This window comes from Procambarus clarkii, chromosome 77 (assembly GCF_040958095.1).
Source record: "Procambarus clarkii isolate CNS0578487 chromosome 77, FALCON_Pclarkii_2.0, whole genome shotgun sequence".
In the NCBI taxonomy this organism is placed as follows: domain Eukaryota; kingdom Metazoa; phylum Arthropoda; class Malacostraca; order Decapoda; family Cambaridae; genus Procambarus; species Procambarus clarkii.
The window spans coordinates 17,161,444-17,187,642 of record NC_091226.1 but is presented as its reverse complement, the minus strand read 5'-3'; the positions used below and the strand labels follow the sequence as shown (position 1 = coordinate 17,187,642).

The 26,199-nt window shown below is 45.7% G+C and overlaps 1 protein-coding gene and 1 long non-coding RNA gene across 5 annotated transcripts in view; both read right to left on the bottom strand.

Moving 5' to 3' along the window:
- LOC123747176 (ionotropic receptor 93a) overlaps positions 1–26,199 on the bottom strand; it is a 71,675-nt gene that overhangs the window by 9,295 nt on the left and 36,181 nt on the right. For all 4 annotated transcript variants that reach the window (XM_069313952.1, XM_069313953.1, XM_069313954.1 and 1 more), the window contains exons 4-14: positions 24,786–24,935; positions 23,495–23,642; positions 16,413–16,518; positions 15,129–15,296; positions 13,157–13,249; positions 12,244–12,318; positions 10,049–10,249; positions 6,538–6,644; positions 4,522–4,615; positions 4,132–4,287; positions 3,170–3,332 (exon numbers count right to left, since the gene is read on the bottom strand). In XM_069313952.1, the coding sequence (XP_069170053.1) occupies positions 3,170–3,332; positions 4,132–4,287; positions 4,522–4,615; positions 6,538–6,644; positions 10,049–10,249; positions 12,244–12,318; positions 13,157–13,249; positions 15,129–15,296; positions 16,413–16,518; positions 23,495–23,642; positions 24,786–24,935 (1,461 nt within the window). The remainder of the gene's footprint in view (positions 1–3,169; positions 3,333–4,131; positions 4,288–4,521; positions 4,616–6,537; positions 6,645–10,048; positions 10,250–12,243; positions 12,319–13,156; positions 13,250–15,128; positions 15,297–16,412; positions 16,519–23,494; positions 23,643–24,785; positions 24,936–26,199) is intronic.
- Positions 7,709–9,654, bottom strand: LOC138357278 (uncharacterized). The gene is made up of 2 exons (XR_011224902.1): positions 9,431–9,654; positions 7,709–9,393 (listed from the first exon to the last, which is right to left on the bottom strand). It is a non-coding gene; the product is annotated as an uncharacterized lncRNA (long non-coding RNA).

Sequence of the window (26,199 nt, the reverse complement as noted above, 5' to 3'; positions counted from 1 at the left end):
GAGGAGGCTTGAAAGTTCGGTGGCCCGTCCACCTTGGATTGGAGATGTTTTTTCAGTCAAAGCCTGTAGCTTAAGTTCTTCTTGGGCGGCAGGAGGCTAGTGGTGGGGCAGGGTGATGTCGTCCTGGTTCACTTGAGGTGGTCTGTCTGGCTTGGAGGAGGCGTCTTCCTTATTGAGATGGTGAGAGGTAAGTTCACTGTTGCTTGGTGGTGTCTCGGCCAGGAGGTATTCGCATGTACTTCCCGAATGTTAGCGGTGGTATTGGTATTCCTGTCGGGTCTTCATCTTCTTCCAGGAAGGTCACTTGTCCCCTCTTGAAGTCGAATTTAGGGTCGATGTATGCACTCTCCAGAGCGCAGAGGTCTACATAGCGTTCCACGGTCTCGTGGTGGACAAACACAGGGTAAGGAATGGTTTTCCTGAGCTGGTTCATGATCCTGTTGCATTCTAAGGCAATGACCATTCTTGTGCTTCGATTGCCGTTGAAATTGCCACCGTGATTGAGGTAAAGTCCATAGCAGGGCACTTTCTTGCTTGATTTGCTTGGGTTTAGGTCGAAGTCTGGGGCCTCATATGTGAAGGTCTCAGCCAGGGCTTCTTGGAACTCTGCATCTGAATCTGATTCTGTTTCCACTTGCTGACATTTTGGTCTTCTTTTTGCTCTCATTTTCTTCCGTCTCGGGCTGGTGGGGGCAGGTGATGAGGTTGACTGGTCTGCTGTGGTGGTAGTCTGGGTGGATGCTGTTGCCTGGGTGACTTGTGCTGGGTTCGACTCCGGTGGTGGTGGTTGCGGTATGACTGCGGTTACTGTTGGTGTTGGAATTTCGTCTGTTTGGGTTGAAGCAGCGTTGTGATGTTGAAATAGGTCTGCTGGTATCAACATTGTAGGCAGGTTGTTCTGGGCGAGCAGCCTGTTCAGTACTCTCACGTATTTTGCGTTGTCTGTTCCCGCCTCTCTCTCAGCTACACTGATCAGGCATGGGATGAGAGTGGTGTTGGTCGAGGCCGCTGATTGGTTGACAGTCAAGTTGGTTGGCTGAGCTGCAGTCGCCTGTGTCCTGGGTCCCCATTGGGGGGTGGTCTGGCCTGGTGTGGACGTCTGTGTAGCAGGAGCAGAAGCGTTGGGAAGCACTGGAAACGATGTAGCTTGGATATTGAAGCTCGCCGGCTGATTGGTTGTTGGGTTGGCAGTTGCTGTTTTATTTATTTCGTCTAGTCGTACTTGGCAGTCCATGGAGACGGCGATGTGAGCTCCTCCACAATTGAGGCACAGTTTGGTGGTTGACCGGCAGGTTTTGAAGTGATGATCCTGGGTACAGATGCTGCATTTAACCTCTGCTTGTTGGCAGTTCTTGGTATCATGATCGTACTTGTAGCACTTAAAGCACTGGCGAATGTTGTAGTACCGTTCCTTCTTTACAGTGTCAGGTGTGATGGAAATATCCAGACATCTAAATCCATTTTCCACAGCTTGGGTCGCTGCAGCAGCTGTTGTGAAGGTGACCTTGAGAGTAGGCCTAGGGTTGTCGTTGTTCTTGATGACCTTGACTGTAGCAGCAGTCAGAGCCGGGTTTCTGGTGTTGATACTATCAAGTATGGTACCAGGGTCTTGGGTGGCGATGTAGACACTTGTGTGGCTGACGAAGATGGTTCGTTCAGCCAAGTAGCGACGGTTAGGAGTGATGATCAGGTTGGAGTTTCGTAGGGCGTCCTGGTGTTCTGGTGCAAACAGTTGCTCCAGAGCTTGCTCGCTTGAATAAAGAAGTACAGCGCCGTCAGCATCGTCACGGATGTCCAACGGGGCTGCATTCGTGATGTCAACGATTTTCCTTAGTAATTGGGGTCCGGTGTAAGTGGTTTCGTCACGAAACCGGACCTTTATGCGGTAAATCATGGCTCTACGTTGCTGCCTAATATTTACCCACCCGGCAGTGCTGGGTGCAGAGAGCCTGATCTAGGTTTTCGGTCGAATTTTATCTTTAATCTTTATGATGTTTATCTTTAGAGACCTACCAATAATATACAAAGAGGCTACAGCAATAACTGGAGTAAACACAAGGTATGAGGACATTACCAGTAAGTGTGTGTGTTGCTGTAATCACCCGGCAACACTTTACCTCGTCAACACAAACTTATCCACTTAATGTCACTTCAGTAATATTTGGTAATTTACAGGAAGTACACTTAATGCACTTTACTCCCACTGAAAACAACATTAGCGAACGAGGAATTCATTCATAAGAGGCCAGTCGCCCTGATGGGCGAGCCCTGATGGGTGCATGAGCCCTGATGGATGAGCCCTGATGGGTGGATGAGCCCTTGATGGGTGCATGAGCCCTTGATGGGTGCATGAGCCCTTGATGGGTGCATGAGCCCTTGATGGGTGCATGAGCCCTTGATGGGTGCATGAGCCCTTGATGGGTGCATGAGCCCTTGATGGGTGCATGAGCCCTTGATGGGTGCATGAGCCCTTGATGGGTGCATGAGCCCTTGATGGGTGCATGAGCCCTTGATGGGTGCATGAGCCCTTGATGGGTGCATGAGCCCTTGATGGGTGCATGAGCCCTTGATGGGTGCATGAGCCCTTGATGGGTGCATGAGCCCTTGATGGGTGCATGAGCCCTTGATGGGTGCATGAGCCCTTGATGGGTGCATGAGCCCTTGATGGGTGCATGAGCCCTTGATGGGTGCATGAGCCCTTGATGGGTGCATGAGCCCTTGATGGGTGCATGAGCCCTTGATGGGTGCATGAGCCCTTGATGGGTGCATGAGCCCTTGATGGGTGCATGAGCCCTTGATGGGTGCATGAGCCCTTGATGGGTGCATGAGCCCTTGATGGGTGCATGAGCCCTTGATGGGTGCATGAGCCCTTGATGGGTGCATGAGCCCTTGATGGGTGCATGAGCCCTTGATGGGTGCATGAGCCCTTGATGGGTGCATGAGCCCTTGATGGGTGCATGAGCCCTTGATGGGTGCATGAGCCCTTGATGGGTGCATGAGCCCTTGATGGGTGCATGAGCCCTGATGGGTGCATGAGCCCTGATGGGTGCATGAGCCCTGATGGGTGCATGAGCCCTGATGGGTGGATGAGCCCTGATGGGTGGATGAGCCCTGATGGATGAGCTCCTGATGGGTGAGCCCTGGACACAGGGAAGGCAGAGGGACTCACCCTGCTGAAGCACGGCGCTGTAGACGTACCAGAAGCAGTTGTGCAGCTGGAAGAGCCCCCTGCCGTTGTAGAGGCCATAGTAGGTGTAGTAGGGCGAGTACCGGTTGATCAGGTACAGGATCGGACTTATGGCGATCATAGAGATGATCAGGTAAGTCCAAGTCTGCCGCACACACAAGTCCGGTTAGGTTAGTGGTAGGAGGAACGTACGCTGGGGTCAGTGCCTGGACGGGGGGGTTAGCCAGTGCCATAGATTCATTTTTCAACCCATCCTCCAGTTTCAGGCGGTATTAATTATAACTTCAGACCACTGCGGACCATTGTACAAACCGTACGTAGACGTAATGGACAAAGAAAACTTTTGTACTATTCACATTATAGTCCGATATAAAATGAAGCTTAACACCAAACTTAAATATTCCTCGGCCTTGTATAGCATATATATGTATTAGGCCTCGGATACCGTGCATTAGGCCTAGGTTAGGTTAAGTTTTTTTTTTTTTGCAACATGAGTACAAAAACTTTTTCCGTTTGTCCAGCTTCAATAGTACCGATTTCTACTTTCAAATTGCCTTTGACGTCAATATTTGTACGATGGTTGACATCGTTACTGTAAGTACTCGTTAAACATGAGGATGGGATGTAATATTTGACTTTAAATTCACTAGTGATGGGGGGACAAGTAGCCCTCAGGTCGTCACCAGCTGTTGGTTATTAGAGTACTCCAGACTAAGTACTCGAATGCAACTTTTATGTACACAATTATTAACAATATCACAACTTATAAGTACACCAAACATGCAGAAAGAATATAATAGGGGGAGAGAAAATGTCTCCTGCAAAATGTGTCAGGAGAATCAACACAAACAATGTACTTGGAAAGTTGAGAATAATAATAATACATCAATGAGAAGGTGCAAGAAGGAAGTGAGAGAGAAGCGGAGACTCCTCCAGCAGCTCACATCGTTGGCGAAGGGCTCCATGAAGAGCAGGACGCGGGAGAGTTCCTTCGGGCGGGAGATCATGAAGGCGTAAGGCTGACGGTCTATGGTGGTAGTGAAGTTGACTGCCTGCATCCTCTTCTCCGACACTGTGAAGGCCGCCGCCCCCAGCACCACCTGCATCACCACCACGCCTTTAGTATACCCACCACACACCTGCACGCCCTTAGTATACACACAACACACACCTGCACCTCCAGCACTCCCTTAGCACCCTGCACTCAAACACCTGGTCTCTGCTCTCAACACCACGGTCAGATAACCACCGTGGCCCTCTTGGAACCACCCGTGGCCCTCTTGGAACCACCCCTGCCCCCTCCTGGAACCACCCCTGGACCTCCTGGAACTCACCTCACCGTTCTGGATCAGCTTGACCATGCCGTTCCAGTTGCCATTCTTGTCAGCCACTCCCCATTGGTTGTCCGCGGGCACACGAACCACGTACCTGCCGAACCACCGGGACCATGGCGGTAAACGAAGAGGTGATTAGACTACACGAATGATGGAGTCGACCACACAATGATTGTTAAGGTACAATGAACCCAATATAAGCTTCCAGGTTTAGGGTTAGGTATTCCCTTATCCACTGGAGCACCCTACCAGTTACTCTTGTCTGTTTCTCAAACTTATTATTATAAATAATAATATTCACAAGGTACAATGAGACTTGAGATTACATAAGATTGGTATTTTTACATTCTTGCAAAGCCACTAACACGCACAGCGTTCCGGGCAGCGTTCTTATAAGGTACTGTGTCAAAGACTTTGGCAGTCCAAGAAAATGCGGTCTGCCCAACCTCCTCTTTCTAGCTTCATCTTTGTCATCTGGTATGACTTTGTTTACACTATGAAACCTGTGAGGCAAGATTTGCCATCCCCAACCCCGTGTTGGTGTGGCACCAAGTCCTCTCTAGGCGAGTTACTATTTCCTTGTAATTTCCTCCACCTTGTATGATATATAGGTTAGGGACATTGGCCTATAGTTCAGTGCCTCTTGCCTTTTTTGTACATTGGGATTACATTAGCCGTCTTCCATAATTTTTGGTAGGTCTCCCGTCTCCAGTGACTTATTGCACACCATGGAGAGTGGCACGCAAAGTGCTTCTACACACACTATTAGTATCCTAACGGGGTGAGAATAGCTTGAGCTACCTCATCCCTTTGTGTGTATTTTACCTCAATAAACTTATTTCAATTTCAATTAGTATCCATGGAGAGATTCCGTCAAGTGCCCGAAACGTTGGCGTATTAGTGGCTTTAGGCATTGTATGTCTAGCTAGAAATCCAACATTATGTTGGTAACTCATCTTATGCATGTACTTTTACCTGAATAAACATTTGATTTGAAGTCCAACAGCCTTTCTCACATCCAGATCAAACAGATACCTGCTAACTGGTCCAGAACGGACCGAAACGTCGTCATCCCTTCACTTTCTAGTGTGTGGTTTGGTCAACTTATTTCAGCCACGTTATTGTGACTCCTCGCCTGCAAATACCTCCTAACGTGCGCGTGGTGTGTGTGTCCTCAGTGAGGGTCTGAGGACTTGTGTGTGTGTCCTCAGTGAGGGTCTGAGGACTTGTGTGTGTGTCCTCAGTGAGGGTCTGAGGACTTGTGTGTTTGTCCTCAGTGAGGGTCTGAGGACTTGTGTGTGTGTCCTCAGTGAGGGTCTGAGGACTTGTGTGTTTGTCCTCAGTGAGGGTCTGAGGACTTGTGTGTGTCCTCAGTGAGGGTCTGAGGACTTGTGTGTTTGTCCTCAGTGAGGGTCTGAGGACTTGTGTGTGTGTCCTCGGTGAGGGTCTGAGGACTTGTGTGTGTGTCCTCAGTGAGGGTCTGAGGACTTGTCCTTGTGAAACCGTTACATCTTCTATTCCAATTGTATTTCCTCCCGACTAACTCAACCTCTTCTAATCCATGTATGACTTACTGTCGATACTGTTAAAGATCTTCTGGAAGTCTAGGAAACTTGCAGTCGACCCACTACGTCATTTACAGCCTGAGCTTTAATTTTCAGTCTCCCTTACGTTACTGAACATGTTAGTGACACGTTCAGTAACGTGTCACTAACTTCCCTTCTTCACCACCTTCGAGGTCAACCCCGGAACTCTCAGTTCCTGCGACGGCGCTGGAACCAATCGTATTGGTGTATGCCTTTCCATTGGAGACTTTCAGCGCCGTGGAGAGGGGGGACCTGCTGCCTGGGTAACAGCTTCTCCATATCAACCTACCAAGGCTTTGCGCCCTGGTGAGGCCACTCCAGACCGACAACCAGAGCGCAACTCCATAGTCTCCCGAGACTGATGGATGCCTACTACTACTAGTGACATAGAAGGGCGAAGAGTTGGAAGGGAACTATGAAGACTACTTACGAGAAGTTAAGTTTGGAGGCCAATTGATTGAGGACTTCGAATATGAGGCCCTCGTAGTGGGCTACCTGTCCCGACCGGTCCTTCACGAACACCTGCCAGGGCGGGAACTGCTCCCCACACACCCAAAATAGGGGGACGGGGGGGGGGAGTGAGGTGATGCAGTAGACAGGGTAGACAGGACAGAAGTTGAAGCAAGGTTTGAGGTGAAGCAATAAGTCATGTGACACAATGAAGTCAGCAAGAAATTAGGTGAAGCAAAAATTGAGGTGAAGCAAGAGGAGAGTGAAAACAGGATGTGAGAACGTTAGGGTGAGGTGAAGCAAGAGGAGAGTGAAAACAGGATGTGAGAACGTTAGGGTGAGGTGAAGCAAGAGGAGAGTGAAAACAGGATGTGAGAACGTTAGGGTGAGGTGAAGCAAGAGGAGAGTGAAAACAGGATGTGAGAACGTTAGGGTGAGGTGAAACAAGAGGTCAGATGAAACAGTGTGGTGAAGCAAGACGCGAAAGGAAGCATTAAACGAGAAATTAAATCAGCAAGATGTGAGGTGAAGCAAAGTGTGAGGTGAAGCAAGAGGCAGGACAGAAGAACCAAACAATAGTGCGTCAGGGAATGGTAAAGAGAATAACCACCATTAACATATTACACAGAATATATAATTCCAACATTATTTATATACGGTATATTACATTTATTTACGACAATATTATACTTGTAATACATATATTTGCATATAACTAGATGCGAGAGTTAAAGGGGTAATCAAGGAAGGAATTATCCGGTGCATATAACACACACGTCCTATAAAATATTATACATATTCGTATGTATATGCAGAGTTTCTTTAACCCTGATGCTCCTGTTACCTAGCAGTAAATAGGTACCTGGGAGTTAGACAGCTGCTACGGGCTGCTTCCTGGGGATGTGTAACAAAAAAGGAGGCCTGGTCGAGGACCGGGCCTAGGGAATGCTAAGCCCCGAAATCAAGAAAATAATCTCAAGATAGGCCAATTAACCAATACAAGCGAGTGCCTACAAGTCCCAATATGAGGGTATAGTTCTGTAGTAATTATATCACTAAGATCATTTTGTAATTGAACTATTTAAAACTGATCAAAAGTTTATAAACCATTAATAATATTAATGTTGCATGGGTTTATAATTAAATTAAAGCAGAGTCAATAGTGTTTATATTAAAAAAAATTTATAATTTGTGATTTAATACAATTTGGTGAAACTTTTTCTTAAAGGAATAACTTGAGCATTAGACATTTGGCCACTTCTTACAGAATATTTATGTTGAGAAATTTGAAAATTAAAATTTTGAATGTTTGACCAACATATCACAGTCATGACTAATGGTATTTTGTAAATGACAGTTATCACTATGAGGCCCGTTTATAATAATTATATTTGTAACAGCCCAAATACGTCGCATTTTTTACGGATTACTCCGGCAAATATGCCTCTTATCGATGACCAAACACCCCCCCCCCACACACACACACACGAAGATGTAGAAACTTCGACGTTTCGGTCCGTATTGGACCATTATCAAGTCCATTGGCAATTCCATTATCAAGTCCATTGACAATCGACTTTATAATGGTCCAGGACGGACCGAAACGTCGACACCTCATCTTGTGGTGTGTGGTCTGGTCATCATATCTTCAGCCACGTTACTGTGACTCATCATCTGCATATGCCTCATATGAATACATATCCCAGTACTGTAATGCTGGCTTCCTGTACATTAGCCAGGAAAGGGTAGACATATTGCTTGTGTGGACACATTCCTGTGTAGGCAAAACTGATGCAATTTGTTTTTGATTAGAATAGTTGGGCAAAACTTTTTTGTTTACTGTTCTAGCTAGGCAGAACGGTTAAACTTTTTAATAGTAAATAGTAAGAACGGGCCGCCATCTCCATAGTCACACGGGAGGAAGATAATGTTTGATAAATGAATTTCGCCGAAAATTAAGCGTGATGGGTTTGTTGGAGGTCATTAACAACTCCCTCGTTACCAGTGATGAGTTTGTTGGAGGTCATTAACAACTCCCTCGTTACCAGTGATGAGCTTGTTGGAGGTCATTAACAACTCCCTCGTTACCAGTGATGAGCTTGTTGGAGGTCGTTAACAACTCCCTCGTTACCAGTGATGAGCTTGTTGGAGGTCGTTAACAACTCCCTCGTTACCAGTGGTAACTACGCCCATTTCCCTCTCCTCTAGAACAACTACCATAATTATAACAGACCTGTTAGCGTATAATGAGAGCGTGTCAGCATGACATACTGGCCTCGTGGCCGGGTAATGCAGTAACAATTTAGCGTATGATCATACAGCATGAATATATAATGTATATAGTTGTATTATATGTTGGTATTATTAAGATAAAGACAGACTAATCTTTAATGTTCAGTTGCATAATCAGCTTCTTGCCTATCATGCTTTCTTCTTGTTTATTATGTATACCTAGGAAAAAGATACATATATATATACACACATATATATATATATTATATATATATATATACATATATATATATATATATATATATATATATATATATATATATATATATATATATATATATGTATATACCCATAAGTGATAATGTCTGTTCAGAGTTGAAGGTCAGACGCTTGTGGTTAGTCTCACCCAGTTGTCAGAGCTAATGTTCTGAGGTTGGGGATAAACATAGGCTGGTCGGGGGCGCCACAATTCAAAAGGGAACAGTGTAGATCAACAAACTGGAAAAGGTGCAAAGACACGCTACCAAGTGGCTCCCAGAACTGAAGGGCAAGAGCTACGAGGAGAGGTTAGAGGCTTTGTTGCAACCCGTTCTCGCACTTTCTTCTAGTCAATAATGACTTATTAAATACCTGTATGTGACATACTAATTTATTGTGAATATTTTAGATTACCTTGAAAAGCTTCATAGAAAACACCGACCTCACCTAACCTTCTTAGTATGTTAAGATAAGCATCTTATTGCTTCGTATTTACAATTATTACTTAACCTATTCCTATAATACCTATAATAGGTTAAGTAATAATTGTAATTACGAAGCAATTAGATGCTTATCTTAACATACTAAGAAGGTTAGGTAAGGTCCGTGTTTTCTATGAAGCTTTTCAAGGTAAACTAAAATATTCACAATAAATTAGTATGTCACATACAGGTATTTAATAAGTCATTATTGACTAGAAGAAAGTGCGAGAACGGGTTGGAGAGGGGGCCTGGGGGCGCTGAGAGGGGCTCCGGGGGCGCTGAGAGGGGCTCCGGGGGCGCTGAGAGGGGCTCCGGGGGCGCTGAGAGGGGCTCCGGGGGCGCTGAGAGGGGCTCCGGGGGCGCTGAGAGGGGCTCCGGGGGCGCTGAGAGGGGCTCCGGGGGCGCTGAGAGGGGCTCCGGGGGCGCTGAGAGGGGCTCCGGGGGCGCTGAGAGGGGCTCCGGGGGCGCTGAGAGGGGCTCCGGGGGCGCTGAGAGGGGCTCCGGGGCACAGAGACTCACGTGTACAGACGTGACGGGGATGGTGCGACCTCTGAAGTTGCCGGTGACGTGGGGGAAGAGGTCGTCGAAGAAGCGGAGGCCGGTGAGGGGGCGCCAGTCAGCCACGCTCAGCAGTTCGAACCTGTCCGCGTCCTTGACCTCAGCGGCCTGCACGCCCCACCGTGTGCACCGCGAACACGTCTGGTTCTCCTTCTGCTTCTCCTGAGGGAGGAGATAACGAGAGACGCTGGCAGTAGATTGACCGATACATTATCGCTAATGCGCACACACACACGCGCCCACGAACACACACACACGCACGCCCACGAAGAGACACGCACGCCCACGAACACACACACGCACGCCCACGAACACACACACACACACACACACACACACACACACACGCCCACGAACACACACACACACACACACACAGTTGATTGACAGTTGAGACGCGAGACCAAAGAGTCAAAGCTCAACCCCTGCAAGTACAATTAGGCGAGTACACAGAGCCCCATAAGAGGCTGCTACAAAAGTTAGAGCAACAGATAGGATTAAAAGGTAAGATGCTCCAGTGGATAAAGGAGTATCTAATCAACAGGAAACAGCGAGTAACTGTGAGGGGAGACATCAGAGTGGCGAGATGTCACCAGCGGAGTCCCACAGGGCTCTGTACTTGGACCCATCCTGTTTCTAATACATGTAAACGATCTTCCAGAGGGTATAGACTCATTCCTCTCACTGTTTGCAGATGCAAAAATTTACGAGAAGAATCAAGACAGGTGAAGATAGACTACTCTCTCTCCCTCTCTTTCTAATACACAGTGTTGTATCATTAATGTATCATTAAAGCCTCACTCTCGCTGAATGCGACCAGGGCCCAGATTCACGAAAGCACTTACGCAAGCACTTACGAACGTGTACATCTTTCCTCAATCTTTGACGGCTTTGGTTATATTTATTAAACAGTTTACAAGCATGAAAACTTGCCAATCAGCTGTTATTGTTATAAATAGCCTCCTGGTGCTTCGGAGCTCATTAACTGTTTAATAATTGGAAACAAAGCCGCCAAAGATTGAGAAAAGATGGACAGGTTCGTAAGTAATTGCGTAACTGCTTTCGTGAATCTGGCCCCAGGGCGACAGCGCGACCAGCAGTAGGGAGAACAGGCCGTGATGGATGACACACTCACCCGTACTAGCAGTATTGACCACATCGCCGCATTACGGAAGCAAAGTGGCAATGCAGGAAGGAATTTGATCTATATTTGATGTGTAGAATAAAAATAAAATAAGGAAGGAAATCCATTTTTTCTGAACAAAGACTTGAGAAATGGACTGTTAGTTTCTCACCCTCGATGTTATTAATGGTTAGTTTCTCACCCTCTATGTTATTAATGGTTAGTTTCTCACCCTCGATGTTATTAATGGTTAGTTTCTCACCCTCGATGTTATTAATGGTTAGTTTCTCACCCTCGATGTTATTAATGGTTAGTTTCTCACCCTCGATGTTATTAATGGTTAGTTTCTCACCCTCGATGTTATTAATGGTTAGTTTCTCACCCTCGATGTTATTAATGGTTAGTTTCTCACCCTCGATGTTATTAATGGTTAGTTTCTCAACCTCAAGACATTAACAAGGGTGGAACAAAAGACAATTAAAAAATGAGTACCTAAATGAGCCACAGACACTAGAAAGAATTTCTTCAGTGTCAAAGTAGTTTAGAAATGTAATGCGAGCACAAGGTAGTGTATGGAGACGGAGGCTGACTCCATACACAGTTTCAAATGTATGCATAATAGTGGCCAATAGCTCAAGAATCTGTACAACAGTTGATTGGTAGTTGTGAGGCGGGACCGAGGAGCCGAAGTTCACCCCTCCCATCCCCCCCCCCTCTGTAAGCACAAGGGGAAGACCTCCCTATGTACAAGAGGGAAAGACCCCCCTACATAGAAGAGGGAAGACCCCCCTACATACAAAGGAAAAGACCCACCCCTACATACAAGGGGAAAGACCCCCCTTACATACAAGAGGGAAGACCCCCCCCCCTTACATACAAGAGGGAAGACCCCCCCTTACATACAAGAGGGAAGACCCCCCCTTACATACAAGAGGGAAGACCCCCCTTACATACAAGAGGGAAGACCCCCCCTTACATACAAGAGGGAAGACCCCCTACATACAAGGGGAAGACCCCCCTACATAAGACTCACCTTGATCATAGAGACAATAGTGGCAGACCTGGAGGCTGGAGAAGGCTTCATCTCTCCCCACTCCTCCTCGGAGACCTGTACGACACACAGGTGGGGTGAGCATCACTATCACTGGTGGTGGTGAACAGGGAGACATACAAGGTGGTAGTGAACAGGTAGAACACATGGCTCATGACCAGAAACACACGGGTAAACAGCAATAACACACAGGTGAGGAAGAACACGGTTGATAATGTCTATCAGCAACTCACAGGTGATGAATATTAATAACACATGAGTATTAGTAACTCCCAGGTGATGAACATCAGAAATACAGGTGAAGAAGGGCAATAACATACTGCTAATGATGAACAGCAATAACCCTCGGGTGATGATGAACAGGAACACAGATGGACAAGAACACACAGGTGATGAACAAGAACACCGAGATGATGAACAGGAAGAACACACGGGTATACAACAGCAACCTTCAACACCCATAAACAATAAAGTTTTTTCTACGTTTATTGTGAAAAAAATCTTGAAAGGAAAATATTTTGCGTTCTACAAATATCTTCCAATCCGTTGACAAAATCCTCATTCACTCGAATTAGTGTACAAGATGTATTTTGTGTATTAATGTATGTACACTTATGCACAAAAAGGTGTATGTACACTTATGTACACACACACACTTAGGTACATAAAAGTGTACAAAAGATGTACACTTTCACCTACAAGCAAAAAAAAACTTGCGCACTTTCGAATACAAATGCCACGAGTATGCAAAACACGTTCATACGTTCCTTGTCCGCGTGAAACGAAGATCAGCTTACAGTTTGGAAACATGGACAACACTGAACGTCTCGCAAGGACAACACTGAACGTCTCGCAAGGACACCACAAGTCTCTCACAAGGACAACATCAACGTACCTGGTTGTAAAGCTCCAGCTCCTTAGTGAGGGCGGAGGAGAGCTCCGTAGCGTACTGCTTGATCAGCAGTTCCATGTAGCACTCGAACCCGTCCTAGTGGAAGAGGGGAGAAACTTCACTACCAACCTGTCCTCTTAAAAAGAACGTCGCTTATGGCCGTTTGCCCGTATGGCCGAATATCAACGTAATTTGAAAATGAAAAAAATAAAATGAATATAAATTAGGGATTTTTTTTCAACAACAGTAAGTTAAGGGTCCTCTGATAGGTTAGGTGGGCAGGAAAGTCTCAAAGTTTCAAAACGGTATGAAAAACGTTAATGGAAAGTTGGCTCTTCTAAGCTGGCCGAGTAAGCCGGACGACTCAAACAGAAAACGGAACAGTACGTCATTTTTGTGAGTCGATTTCATTTCAAATTACGTCCAAATTTGGCCATAGTGCCGCGCATACCAGCGGAAAGTGACGTATTTTTAAGAGGACGGGTTGGACCACAACACCAACTTTCCCATACGAAAGACAATGATGACTAAGTTTATATATAAACTTGTCATATTCATCTGTAACTATATGAACATTGCCAGCAATATTACTAACTCCGTTGCATGCAGAAGTACTACTTGAAGACTATAGACTTCAACAGTCGTACATTTATGAAGGGTGTTGGGCATAGTTAAGGACGGGTTAGGACCTCCTCCAGCGTGTCCGGCAGCCCAGGAAAGTCTTCCTTCCATTATATGTTCGATAAAACCAGTAAGTAATTTATAAGGAACTTGAACGACACGCGACCGAGTCCGTCAAGGCGCTCCGGCAGTAAGTCAAGTCTTCAAACTTTTTTATCGGGCGTCTGTGGAATTATTTGGTGCGCGTGTTTAGTAAGGTATATCAGCAGCTATCGCCTTACCTTTCCTGTGCTACTTATACTTTGCTTGGTAAATATGTCTTACACTAAAACTCACTCTTAAGTATGTCTAAACACTTAACAGGAACCAAATATAGCCTAATATGTGCACGAGTCTTATAGTAACTCCTTGTAAATGTAAACATCGCAGAAATTATAAATAAAATCTAACGTCTAAATATCTAAATCTGTAAATGAACGTCGATAAGAGAACAAACAAGGTTAAGTGTTGTGTGAGTGTGAGGTGGTTCCTCGACCCGCTGGAGGCCCTCAGTGCCCGGGTAAAGTGCCCCGGGGTAAAGTGCCCCGGGGTAAAGTGCCCCGGGGTAAAGTGCCCCGGGGTAAAGTGCCCGGGTAAAGAGAACACGGTCGACACTTACCGTCTTGTCGTCCGAAGGCCACATTTTACTGCCTCAACACTTCACACAACTCCGCTCTTTACTCAAGGATAGTTATACATCGTTGTATAATACAGCAGCACTTACAGCGCTACAACTACTTATACGTTTTAATACACTGGACTACAGCAAACTGAAGAGAAACGTAGATATTTTGTGGAGGGAAGGTTACTTGAAATAGTTGTCGATGCTAAGGTCCCGACTATGAAACATTGCGAGTTCTGAGTAGAGTTGAATTATTATCTAATTAGAAGGTGTACCAGGCGGTGCCCGGGTCGTCTGTCTCTTCCCCATCTTACATTCTACCCATTCTTTTCCTTCCCCTCTCACCCTCTTTCCTCCCTCTTCATTTTCCCTTTTTGTCTTCTAGGAGACACTAGAGTACCTATGATTGTGTAGAGGCGCGTCCATCGAGGACAGGTGCCTACAGGCAGGTATAATATTTGGATGGAGGGCTACAAGCGTCCACATTTATTGGCGTTATGGAGAAATAAAGCAATAGAAATGTACGCTTTTCTGTAACAGAATGGGAATTGCTAGATTAGGCGCGCTGGAGTTGGTGCCTACGCCTGTGGAAGGACACGAGCGTAAACAGTGTACGCTCGTTACGTCACAAGAACTGGCTGGGAGACACTAGGAAAGCATTTGAGACTTGGCTAAGGAGGACTGTGGACTCACGTTGCAAGGCGTGACCGGACTGAGCTGCGACATGTTGTAGACGAAGGCGAGGTTGTCCCCGTCCTGCATGGTGTTCAGGTAGCCGTACATGTCGTACTTCAGGGAGTGAGAGTCAGGAACCACGAACAACCACTGGTTCTTTATGCCGAAAAGCTTCATGGAGCGCGCCTGACGGAGAGAGAAGTCTTCGTCAGAGCTGCCGACAAGAGGGATGATAAGGTTTCGCTAAGTGCGCCACTAACTTTTACTGTTGACTAAACCACACACTAGAAAGTGAAGGGACGATTGTTGATTGTTGCCGCCGAAGGCGGCTAGTTTATTGTGCACCCCATACTCATCCTGTGAGCGGTAGCGCAAAAGCATTACAGAGGGCACAAAAGGTCTTTATCAGGCCTCATCTAAGATTATTACATAAACAATTTTATAGGGACGACGACGTTTCGGTCCGTCCTGGACCATTCTCAAGTCTATTGTGGTCGACACAATCGACTTTAGAATGGTCCAGGCGGACCGAAACGTCGTCCCTTCACCTTCTAGTGTGTGGTTTGGTCAACATATTTCAGCCACGTTATTGTGACTCCTCGTCTAACTTTTACTCATTCACTGTAATACCTGCAGCCTACAGAACTGGTGTCCGGGGTCGGTCGGAAAGGTCATGTACTGGACACTAAGAACACATCAGCGGGCGCGAGACCTCTGCCAGTAATGACAAGTATTAAATTAAGGCAATAATGATGATATTGCCTTACTGGGAATGTGTTTGATAATGTGTTGCTACTATGACTTACGATATACTGAAATATGAATGAAATATTTATATCTAGTTAAAACAATCACTTTTTGATTGGATTAATTATGGTGATTGCACTGATTGTAATGGTAATTTGAGGGGTAATTATGGTGATTGAATGTAATGACTGGACTGATTATAATGAGGGTGCTTGGACTGACTATAAGAACGGTGTTTTGATTATATTGATGAGGGGATTGGACTGAGTACAGTTAGTACTGCAACCCGTTCTCGCACTTGCTTATAGTCAATATTGGCTTATTTAATAAGTGCATATGTGACACTAATTGATTGTGAATATTTTAGTTTACCTTGAAAAGCTTCATAGAAAACACCGACCTCACCTAACCTTCTTAGTATGTTAAGATAAGCATCTTATTGCTTCTTATTTACAATTATTACTTAACCTATCAACGGTATAGGTTGATAGGCGTCATCAACACTGATGATGACGCTAGAGCCCCTCCCCCCCCCCCCCCACCAGCCACACTCACCAGGTCTTGAATGGAGGAGATCTGGTCCTTGAAGGCGATCACCAGGAAGTGCTTCTCCCGCGGTTCGCCGGCCCGCGGCCTCAGAGAGGAAAACAGCTTGCCTAGTCTGCCGGAAGAAAGGGAAACCAGTCAGTCCATTACAGGCTCACGCACCACCTACACGTGTGTACGTGGCAGTTACACGTGTGCACGTGGCAGTTACACGTGTGCACGTGGCAGTTACACGTGTGTACGTGGCAGTTACACGTGTGTACGTGGCAGTTACACGTGTGTACGTGGCAGTTACACGTGTGTACGTGGCAGTTACACGTGGACACATAGGAGCCACAACATTAAGCTGCCATTGCCATAAAACCCAGACTAAAGATAACATAAAACTAGAATTGGTCCCAAGATAAGCAACGCACCTCGTTCCGGTGCAAAGAGACTAAGTTAAGCAATTTCAAGATATCTTGGGGGAATTTGACCTCAATACCAGAGGGAAGGACTAAGGTAGATCCTAGAAGACATTGACCAAGTAGACAAGTATTTTCTGAAGCGAGGAACAGCGGGTCGAAAGAGAACACAGGTGAAAAGTGAAGGTACGGTTGCGTCACAGATATCAAGGATAATTTCTTTAGCGCGCGACGTCGTAAATACCTGGAATGGTTCGTATGAGGAATTTATCGATGATAACAACACGGTTTTAAATGTAACTATGATTTAAATAACACGTGTGAATAGCCATTTGTTAAAACCCACACTAACTCCTTGTTGAATGTCCGAGCTTAAGAGCTACATAACACTAGACTCAGGAAGCACATTTAGGTGAGCACACACACGCATAGATACACACACACACACACACACACACACACACATACACACACACACACACACACACACACACACACACACACACACACACACACACACACACACACATACACATACATACACATACATACACACATACATACACACACACATACATACACACACACACACACACACACACATACACACACACAAACATACACACAAACATACAAACATACACACACATACATACACACATACATACACACACACACATACACACACATACATACACACACCGGCATCATCATCAGCGGCATATGCTAGACTGGCCAACATAAGAACTGCCTTCAGAAACTTGTGTAAGGAATCTTTCAGAACCCTGTATACCACTTATGTAAGACCAATCCTGGAGTATGCAGCTCCAGCCTGGAGTCCATACCTAGTTAAACACAAGACAAAGTTAGAGAAGATTCAGCGGTATGCCACCAGGCTCGTCCCGGAACTGAGAGGATTGAGCTACGAGGAAAGGCTAAAGGAGCTGAACCTCACATCCCTGGAAAACAGAAGAGTAAGGGGAGACATGATAACCACCTACAAAATTCTCAGGGGAATTGACAGGGTGGACAAAGACAAACTCTTCAGCACGGGTGGGACACGAACAAGGGGACACAGGTGGAAACTTAGTACCCAGATGAGCCACAGAGACGTTAGAAAGAATTTTTTCAGTGTCAGAGTAGTTAATAAATGGAATGCACTAGGAAGTGATGTGGTGGAGGCTGACTCCATACACAGTTTCAAATGTAGGTATGATAGAGCCCAGTAGGCTCAGGAATCTGTACACCAGTTGATTGACAGTTGAGAGGCGGGACCAAAGAGCCAAAGCTCAACCCCCGCAAGCACAATTAGGTGAGTACAATTAGGTGAGTACACACATACATACACACACACATACATACATACACACACACATACACACACACATACACATACATACATACACATACATATACATACACATACATACACATACATACACATACACACACACATGCATACACACACATACATACACAATTCAATTCGTGGTCGATGCAGAAATAAATGGGAAGAGTTTGACCATAGCAATAAACCTGGCAGTTACTTGTCGCGGGCTGCGTCCCGGGGATGTGCGTGCGTGCGTGCGAGAACGAGAATGACAAAAATAGGTTGAGTGTGTTCAGTGAGCACACTAGACAACCTACTGTTAGAATCGCGGGGTCCAAGAGCTATGACCTCGATCCTGCAAGCACAAACAGTAAATACATAGGGACAACACACACACACAAACGGATGGAATGCATTAGGCAGTGATGTGGTGGAGGCTGACTCCACACACAGTTTCAAGTGTAGATATGATAGAGCCCAATAGGCTCAGGAACCTGTACACCAGTTGATTGACGGTTGAGAGGCGGGACCAAAGAGCCAGAGCTCAACCCCCCGCAAGCACAACTAGGCGAGTATAGGCGAGTACACAGAGCCAAAGCGTACATTAAAGAACAAGAACTCTTCATTAAAGAGTTTACCCACGAAGCATCACCCCCAAACACCATCAACAGTGTCTACTCTCTCTTACCGTCATATTAATCTTCCACAAACATTCCCAAAGATCAGTTCCATGTACACGTCCTTTACACTGCGGCCAATAGCTAACTGCGATCAATAAATCACTAATTATTACCAGAGATTTGGCATTACACGAAGCTTTTACAAACCACTTTCTTTGAAATATGAACAAGATCGACCATGAGGGTGTCCACAATGTGTGACGGTTGGGGCCGTTATAACCGCCCTAACGGACTTTATTGTTACAACTACACTTTAAACTGCACAACCGTCACAGCTAAGTTTAGTAAGGACATATACATTCTGATAACTGTCTAATCGATTTAGTGGAGTATGCAAAAGTTTGTGGTTGTACAATCAGAATATTAATAGTAGTAGTTAATGTATTATACACTGGCAGCTGTGAAGTCTATTATTTATGGTTTTATTTATCACTTTAAAATCTGTTTGACGTTAGTAAATACTAAAATAACCTGCATGAATAATTTAACATTAATACTTAATGCATTAACCTTAAATACAACATTGTTCGTTTATTCAAATAATTTAACATTAATACTTAATGCATTAACCTTAAATACAACATTCTTCGTTTATTCAAATACTTTAGGACATTTAAATGAAAATAAACTACCTACCTACCTTGAGGCTACCTTGAGGTGCTTCCGGAGCTTAGTGTCCCCGCGGCCCGGTCATCGACCAGGCCTCCTGGTTGCTGAACTAGTTCCTAATTCCTTTATGAAAAATCATCCCATCATCAAATCAAACTAAATAGTTCCTCATCACAAACCTCAAAAGATCTCAAAGTATTTGGGCTCGACAAAGTACAGGTTATCTTGAGGTTATCTTGAGATGATTTCGGGGCTTAGCGTCCCCGCGGCCCGGTCCTCGACCAGGCCTTTTTGTTACACATCCCCAGGAAGCAGCCCGTAGCAGCTGTCTAACTCCCAGGTAACTATTTACTACTAGGTGAACAGGTGCATCAGGGTGAAAGGAACTCTGCCCATTTGTTTCCTCCTCCGCCGGGGATCGAACCCGGAACCTACCCGTCAAACACACACCGAAACTACGACGTTGGAACAAGTTTTAACACGTCCTAACCAGTTATAACAACCAATATAGCAAGTTGTAACAACGTTCTAATCCGTCATAAACACGTTAAGCCAAGATGTAACAACTTTATTACAAGTTGTAACAAGCGGAAAATAGAGAGAGTTACGGTCTGTGTTTGGCGGGTAAGGACTACGAATCCTGAGCGCTGTCCACTCAGCCGTCAGGCCCCCATACTCGGGTTGTGATTGAGTGCAAAATACAACAACACCATAACCCAACAACCAAGATTTCTCCGCCGCCAAAGAACCATAACCCAACAGGCAAGAGTTCTCCGCCGCCAAAGAACCATAACCCAACAACCAAGATTTCTCCGCCGCCAAAGAACCATAACCCAACAACCAAGATTTCTCCGCCGCCAAAGAACCATAACCCAACAACCAAGATTTCTCCGCCGCCAAAGATTTTTATTTATCCGATGGAGGAAAGTGTTGACTGTACATTATGAATGTGCGCGGTCAGCCTTAAGTACCTCGTATATCACACGTGAAGGACGGCAATTGGTCGTCGGAAACTTACATTTAAGTAAGAGTAAGATTCTTATTTACAAAATGTAAGTTATTCTTACGCTGGCATCGTATTGTGGTGAAGTGTAAGCTTACTTATATGGGACCAGATTCACGAAGCAGTTACGCAAGCACTTACGAACTTGTACATCTTTTCTCAATCTTTGGCGGCTTTGTTTACAATTATTAAACAGTTAATGAGCTCCGAAGCACCAGGAGGCTGTTTATAACAATAACAACAGTTGATTGGCAAGTTTTCATGCTTGTAAACTGTTTAATAAATGTAACCAAAGCCGTCAAAGATTGAGGAAAGATGGACACGTTCGTAAGTGCTTGCGTAACTGCTTCGTGAATCTGGCCCCAGGTTCGTAAGTGCTTGCGTAACTGCTTCGTGAATCTGGCCCCAGGTTCGTAAGTGCTTGCGTAACTGCTTCGTGAATCTGGTCCCTGGTCTTTACCGTTGAGACACGACTCCTGGCCACTCGCTCGTGGCAGACGCCCAGTAGATCGTGTCAGCCTCACTCGTTAAGTCAGGTTAAGCAGTGTTGCTTCACGTCAGAAACTGGATGGGTGACCGTGCGGTAACTCGCTACTGGCATTAATGGAGCCCCATAAGCCTGTGAGCCTTCCTGTCCCCTGACAATAGTATACCAGGTGGCCTATACTGATACCTGTCCCCTGACAATGGTATACCAGGTGGCATATACTGATGCCTGTCCCTGATAATGGTATACCAGTATGTCTGCCTATACTGATGGATACCTACCAAGTCTCTCACCGAATCAAAGACAAATATTCTTCAATCGTTGGCCTGTACTCCCCAAGTGACACTGACTGGGAAAGACCTCATACCGCCCTCGTCGCCGCCACCGCTGTGCTTGTCGCCCGCCCGCCCGCCCGCCCGCCCACACACACACACACACACACACACACACAGTGGAAACTGAGTACCCACATGAGCCACAGAGACGTTAGAAGGAACTTTTTCAGTGTTAGAGTAGTTAACAGGTGGAATGCATTAGGCAGTGATGTGGTGGAGGCTGACTCCATACACAGTTTCAAGTGTAGATATGATAGAGCCCAATAGGCCCAGGAATCTGTACACCAGTTGATTGACGGTTGAGGGACCAAAGAGCCAGAGCTCAACCCCCGCAAGCACAAATAGGCGAGTACACACACACACACACACACACACACACACACACACACACACACACACACACACACACACACACACACACACACACACACACACACACTTCCCTGGAAGACTATATTCTGCGCACCCACCACCTCAAGTCGTTACCATCTTGTGAGGACGAACACATCAATACTCCAAGACTCGGAATGTATCCCGTTTGAAATGTAACATTATAACCTGTGCCTTCAATACGCAGATACACATCGTTGTTGACCACCTGCTGTCTAGCTGACTGGTGTTGTACACACTAGTATGCAGGCGACTAAAATTATCATACTGCACTCCAGTTCCTCATCACCATGTTTTTTATTAATATTTTGAGTAATGTATCACTGACCAGGTCACCGAGTCCTACCCTGAAGGGCGAGACAATACCCTGCGGGCAGTGCCACAAGGGGGCACCTTAGAAGGGGTACTGAGCCTGACAGGGCGGCAAGGTTGACCGATAAGTGCATGCAGGGGTTGGGTATCCCAGAGTTAGCCAGGGGAAACCATTTTACAACCTCTTATATTGAAGTGAATTTCTCCATTCCCAGGGGTGTCTCAGGCATTAAGGCAGTGAATCAGTCCTCACCATGTGGATACGTCATTGGGAAGCCTAACTTAGACTAAACTTAAATATACTTTTGCTAGCATACTCTATGCTAGCAAAAGCCAGAACATCCTAGAGGAACTTGAATATGGAGACTTATCACTGAATACCGCCTATGTCAGGCCAGTCTAATAGTATGTCACCCCGACGTGGAGCCCCCATCTTGAAAACACACACAAGGAAGCTCGAAAAGGTTCAGAAGTTTGCAACGAGACTCGTCCCAGAGCTGCGAAGGGTGAGGTACGAAGAGAGACTGAAGGAACTAAACCTGACGACGTTTGAGAAGAGAAGGGGGAGGAAGGGACACATGATACATGTATATAAAATACTTAAAGTGAGGAAACATGGTAAATGTTTACAATGAATACCAACAGAACAAAGGGGCATGGATGGAGGCTTGATACTCAAATGTGTAATAGAGATGTTAGACAATTTACTTTAGTGTAAGGATAGTAAATGGAATAACCTAACAGAGCAGGTTATAGAGAAACTCCATAAATGTAAAAGGAGGTCATGATAGGGAAATAGGTCAGGAGTCATTGCACTAGACAACAAGCGGCTAGAAAAGAGCTAGAGCTCGATCTTGCAGGCACAAATAGGCGAGTAGAAATAAGAGAGTACAAACATAGAATGATCTCCACCTCCACAACCAAGCTGGGACTTAAAGGCATACTGGAATATATACATACTCGCCACCTGAGGATATCAACACGAGACCAATCTTCATTAAGGCATTACATCTGCGGCAAACAAAGTTATTCTAGTCGTCATGTCGGGAAACAAAGAATTATTAGTGCCACAGTGAAGTAGTCTGAGAGGAAAGCCACTGAGTCAGCATCTTCATCTAAAGATAAATCCCGACACCTGAAATAAGAACTAAGAACCTTGATAAGTGACGCAAGACAAGTTTCTAGAGGTGAAGGTGGCAAGGTAGTTTCAGTGATGCCAAATTCTACCCATAACAGTCTTGGCAGGACCTGGAGACATTACTAATATTGCAAGATGAACTTGAAGCTTTCTTCTGGTACTTACTTACTCCAATCCCTTGGACTGGACGGTAGAGTGACGGTCTCGCGTCATGCAGGTCGGCGTTCAATCCCCGACCGTCCACAAGTGGTTGGTCACCATTCCTTTCTCCCCGTCCCATCCCAATCCTAATCCTGACCCCTTCCCAGTGCTATATAGTTGTAATGGCTTGGCGCTCTCCTTGATAATTCCCTTCCCTACCTCATCCCTTTGTATGTATTTATATTATTATTATGGTACTCACTTCATAGAAGAGGCTTCAGGCGTGGCCATGTCGATGATGGTGATGGAGGACTCTTGGGTCCCAGAAGTCTTCTGGTTCTCTGGAGTGACGGGCGTCCCAGGAGCCGTCTCCATCAGTAGCGTCACGATATCATTCAGCTCCAACTGATCTGGAACACAGGGAGGAACCCGCCATTACACCAAGCTCCAGCAGAGGGAGACGCATGCCGCCATTCTCATTATTGAAGACTTCCTAGCATGGTGGATGTTACATACATCTCGGCTAACATCCACCTCTTATACACGCGTCACACTAATGTGATATATATCAATGGGAAACCCCACCAGGGCTGTGAGGTGGGCGCTAACCTACGCTCTCAGTATTGCCAGCCTCGTGCTCAAATGCGGCCCGGCTGGCAGTGCCAGGGTTGTAAGTTCGAGCCCACCTCACAGCCTTAGTGGGGTTTCTCATTCCGCCTCATTATTTTATATTTGTTTTTGCTTTGAATGTTATTTGTAGTCCTGTAACTCTCAAGGTTGAGTATTCAGCGACTGGCTGGTAGGTTCATCGTTGTTTCGTAAGTGTAGGATGTGTTGGAGACAGTGTAGGTTGTGGGGGATGACAGTAGGTTGTGGAGGGTGACAATGTAGATTATGTGGGTGACACAGTGGGTTCTGAGGGGAAGATGTACAAAAGGATGAAGCAATATGAGCAGTAGATCTACTGCCTGGTGCTCGTGAGGCGAGACAGTTGTCGAGAGAAAACACAGCCAGTCTGACTATATAGTGTTCTTGAGGTTATATCAGCAGCCCAGAGGAGAGAAGGTGCCCCGGGCTAGGTTATACCACGCTCACCCTCAAGGATCTGTCGTGTTTGTCCCTACTTTTGGTAGGGACACGAGTTTCATTTTCCTTGTGTTGTTGTTGTTGTTAAAGATTTAGCTATTCAGAACGGAGTGTCCATGTAGCACGGACTATGGTGAGCCCGTAAGGATTTTCATTTTCCTCTGCGTCACCCCTTTTATATGAAAGGAACCGTCGGAAATGCAGCCGAGGTGCCATGTGGCTTGTCGCCTCCTCGTTGGAGGAAAGAGGCGAGACAACAGTGTTTTTGTTCAGTCTCCCCATGACATGGAAGAAAGTTGGTGCTCTGTTGATGACCAGACCACACTAGAATGTGAAGGGACGACGACGTTTCGGTCCGTCCTGGACCATTCTCAAGTCGATTGCTCTGTTCCCATGCCAGCTCTGTTACACAAGCTTGCTCTTGGGAAAGAAAGTGCTTAAGAGGTGAGAGAAGCCAAGGCACTTACCTATGCTGTTGTCGTGGATGAGAACGATGTCTCTCCAGATAAGTGTATCCTTGTCCCTCAAGTCCCTGAACACCTGCACAATGTCCCTAGACCCCTTAATCAGGGGAACCGTGATGGCTGTCGAGGAGGTGATCCGTGGACACCCGGACTCTGGTGAAGGAAGCCAGGAGGAGTTAGTGTATGGTGAAGACTTACCATCAATGTATAATTACTTACTGTAAATATATAGCTCTTGTAATAGAACATTCTCTCTAACTATAAGGTGTGAAGGATAGATGGAATTGTTTATATAATAATCTAAGATGAGGTCTGATAAAGACCTTTTGTGCCATCTGTAATGCTTTTTGCGCTACCGCTCACAGGATGAGTATGGGGTGCACAATAAACTAGCCGCCTCTGGCCGCAACAATCAATCAAATCAAAACTATGGCGATGACAGTGACCGTAGTACGGTGTACTAGGAAGACTAGATTGATTGATTAAGATTAAGCCACCCAAGAGGTGGCACGGGCAGTGTTACGACCCTGGGTTCTCCAGTGGAAACCAGGTCAAAATTGAGCTATTAAACTTTCTGGTAGTACAGTTGAGTGCATCGCGAGCGGCAATTGTTTGTATCTTCCCTGCCAGACGTAAGACTATTATTGTTTCTTAAAGAGCATTTAAAGACTGAGCTGGGGGTTGATTATTAAATAATAACATAGGCACCAACTTTGCTTACTAATACTTTCTAATCATTTGTAAAGTAACAATACATTGCATAGGGGAAGATCTTTAATGTGCTTAGCTGCACGATCAATCAGGCTCCTTCCGGCACCACGACATGGGAGGCCTAGCTGGTCGCTAGGAGGTGCTTCTCTGGCTGGCGTTCGTGCGGACGAGACCTACTCTGTGGCTGCACCCCTAATCTCCTCCCTTCTCCTCTTATTTCTCTTACCCTAAGTTCCTGTACCATTAAGTTAAGTATTGTATGATTTCTAAGTGTACCTACTCTGGTAGTAACGATTGGTGAGACCTGGGGGTAGTAGTTGCCAGTGTTTTGGGTAACCCTAAGTGTTGTTTTGTATTAGGGTACCACGTGATGTCTCTACCCTAAGCTGCATCCAGCTTCAGTGCTTATCCAGTAGTACTTTACCCTAGCTTGTTATTAGTGTAAACCTTGTATCCTGCCTATGTGGACCAAGGCTTTTAACGTAAGATAGTGTGGTAAAGTTATTATTATTATTGTTATTGGTGTGAGTGTATATGGGGGGTTGTTAACGGGTTAATAAATAAGTACATGAATTACAGAGTATCTCTTCTTCCTGTGTGGGAGCGCAGTGATCAACCCTTAGACTAACATATATGGTCTTGTAGCAAGTTATTACTACTGTGGATAGTTTATTTTGGGGGCCGGGCCTTTTAGCTCTCCCATATT